A 2,714-nucleotide genomic window follows, 5' to 3' on the forward strand; every position below is an offset into this window, starting at 1 on the left:
AAACTTTTACGGAACGGAACTAGAGAACGGAACGCTCATTATAGTAAGAAATCCGATCCGGCGTTCCGATCCGTGCTCAATGGGAAGGCACCCTTAATATTAATCTTAACGTCTAATCTTATCACTACTAAATTATCCCTAAACCTATTTAACCGTACCTCTAAATGTCTGCGTTACTTAAAATTTTATCTATAAGCTATTCTTATTTACTACCTTCCCTTATTTTTAAAGTTATCATTCATCTAGAATTAATATTATAATTTCGCTTATTGCTATGAGCTTAGGCTTAACTATGAATATGAACCTTGTACAGAGAATCACCAACTTGGGCTGCGTTCCGAAATCACTGCCAGTGCTGAAATTCTATAGTATACGTGACATAAACTATAGAATTTCAGTACTGGCAGTAAATTTCGGAACGCAGCCTTGGTCACGTGATTAGCTGATTGGCTGGCATAAATATATACGGATTTAGACATTAGGTCTGTCTTTGTAGCTGCACTGCTGAATTGGTGCAATATATTGAAGTGAGACAAATATATATTTTCTCACTCTAACTTATTGCACTAGTTCAGTAGTGCAGCTATAAAGAACAGGCCTATTGAGACGCCAATGCAGAACAAATGCTTATATTTATATATATATGGTTTTGCATTGGCGTCACAATGTCTAAATCCGTACATGTTTATGCCAGCCAATCGCAGAGTAGCTGAGTAGCTGGTCACATGACTAATAGCGTTTTTCATTGGCAGAACTGGTGCGCACTGAGTGCGCACTAAGGCTTGTTTACAATACATTTTCATATTTAAAATCGTGTCTTAATACATATTTAAAAATATTTTAGGTTATAAAATGATTCGTACGGATGTTATACATATTATATTACTGGTTAAAAATATTTGAGAATTTATTTAAGACAATCTTTCAATATAATAACATACTGTGAACAAGCTTAGTGCGCACTCAGTGCGCACCAATTCTGCCAATGAAAAACGCTATAAGTTGGCGGTTCTCTGTACTAGAGGTTCTCTACCCAGGGCCAGTCGAACACGCTATTAATTCCGAAGTTTCCGCTACAAGTCGCCACTACCTACATATTTACGTTATTGACCAAAACATTTTAAAACATAATCAGACAAGATTAGATAGGTTAACTACGATGTCAAAGAAGGCGAGAGTTTTCGATGTGCAGGAGATGATGCAGAATATCAGGCAGACCCTTCAGAACAACAAAGCAACTGGGTTCCAACAAGAAAAATCCGTCGACGAAAGTGCGGATTCCAAAGATGACAGCAAAGAAAGCGACGACGAAGATAATTTGATTGGTCCACCGATACCACTTCCGCTACCTGCTGATGTAAACACGAAAACTTCGGACGCAGATGAGAAAAAGAAGAAGAATGTTAAGAGCGCCGACAACGACGACGACGATGACGATGACGACGAATCGTCCGATGACGAGTCGTCCAACAAGATTCCGTGTACCCACGAAGTGACAATGACGCATGGCACTAAAGCCGTCACCGCCATCGCCGCGGATCCCTCCGGCGCTCGATTAGCCTCCGGATCTGTTGACTACGATGTCTGCTTCTGGGACTTCGCAGGTATGGACTCGTCCATGAGAAGCTTCAGGACCCTACAACCCTGCGAAAATCATCCCATCAAATGTCTACAGTATTCAACAACCGGTGACATGATACTGGTGATATCTGGAGCAGCACAGGCCAAGGTCCTGGACCGGGACGGCTTTGAAAAGTGTGAGACGGTGAAAGGTGATCAATATCTCATCGACATGTCACGCACGAAAGGTCACACTGCCAGTCTGAATAGTGGTGATTGGCATCCATCTGTGAAGGAACAGTATCTCACTTGCTCTCAAGATAGCACCTGTCGGATTTGGGATCTGAATAGTCCACGTTGTCACAAGAGTTTGATAAGGTGTAGGGCTCAGAATGGCGTGAAGACTATGCCAACCACTTGTGCATATAATCGAGATGGTAATGTAATCGCTTGCGGGTGCATAGATGGTTCTATTCAAATGTGGGATCAAAGGAGAACCTTTGTGACCCCTTCTCTGGTATCACGTGGTGCACACGCACAACACAGTGAGATATCTAGTCTGAGCTTTTCCTATATCAAGCGGATGTTGGCCAGCAGAGCCTGTGATGACACTCTGAAGTTGTGGGACCTGCGAATGTTCAAGTCACCGATCTTTGTGGCAAAGGACTTATTCTCGCGTTACAACACGACTGATTGTATGTTCAGCCCGGACGACACGATGGTGGCCACGGGAGAGTCCTTAAACAAAAATGCAGAACATGGCAGGATGTTATTTTACAGCAGCACGACGTTCGACTTGGTCAGCCAGATCTCTGTGACAAATTCACATGTGATCAAAACTCTGTGGCATCCAAAACTGAATCAGGTGTTTGTTGGCTGTGGCAACGGTATTGTGAAGGTGTACTATGATCCTAAGAAAAGCATGAGAGGTGCCAAGCTGTGCGCTGTCAAGACACATACCAAACAGAAGCACATTGAGATAATGTCTACACAGCAAATCATAACGCCTCACGCACTTCCTCTGTTTCGCCAGGACAGGCCCAAGTCAGTTCGTAAACAGATGGAAAAAGATAGGCTGGATCCTGTTAAATCCAGACGTCCTGATCTGCCTATTACTTCTGGTCAAGGTGGTAGAGTGGCATCCTCAGGAGGAA

General features: G+C 43.0%; 1 protein-coding gene across 1 annotated transcript; it reads left to right on the forward strand.

The window, feature by feature from the left end:
• Positions 1–1,019: 1,019 nt before the first annotated feature.
• Positions 1,020–2,710, forward strand: LOC116850844 (gastrulation defective protein 1 homolog; the record flags this gene model as incomplete). Its single annotated transcript, XM_032829577.1, has 1 exon — positions 1,020–2,710. A coding segment is annotated over exon 1 (1,551 nt), but the record flags the coding sequence as incomplete, so codon positions are not given.
• Positions 2,711–2,714: the final 4 nt, after the last annotated feature.

The sequence above is a fragment of the Odontomachus brunneus genome, unplaced genomic scaffold, assembly GCF_010583005.1.
Source record: "Odontomachus brunneus isolate Ranch 3 - 2012 unplaced genomic scaffold, Obru_v1 Obru_scaffold_157, whole genome shotgun sequence".
NCBI lineage: Eukaryota > Metazoa > Arthropoda > Insecta > Hymenoptera > Formicidae > Odontomachus > Odontomachus brunneus.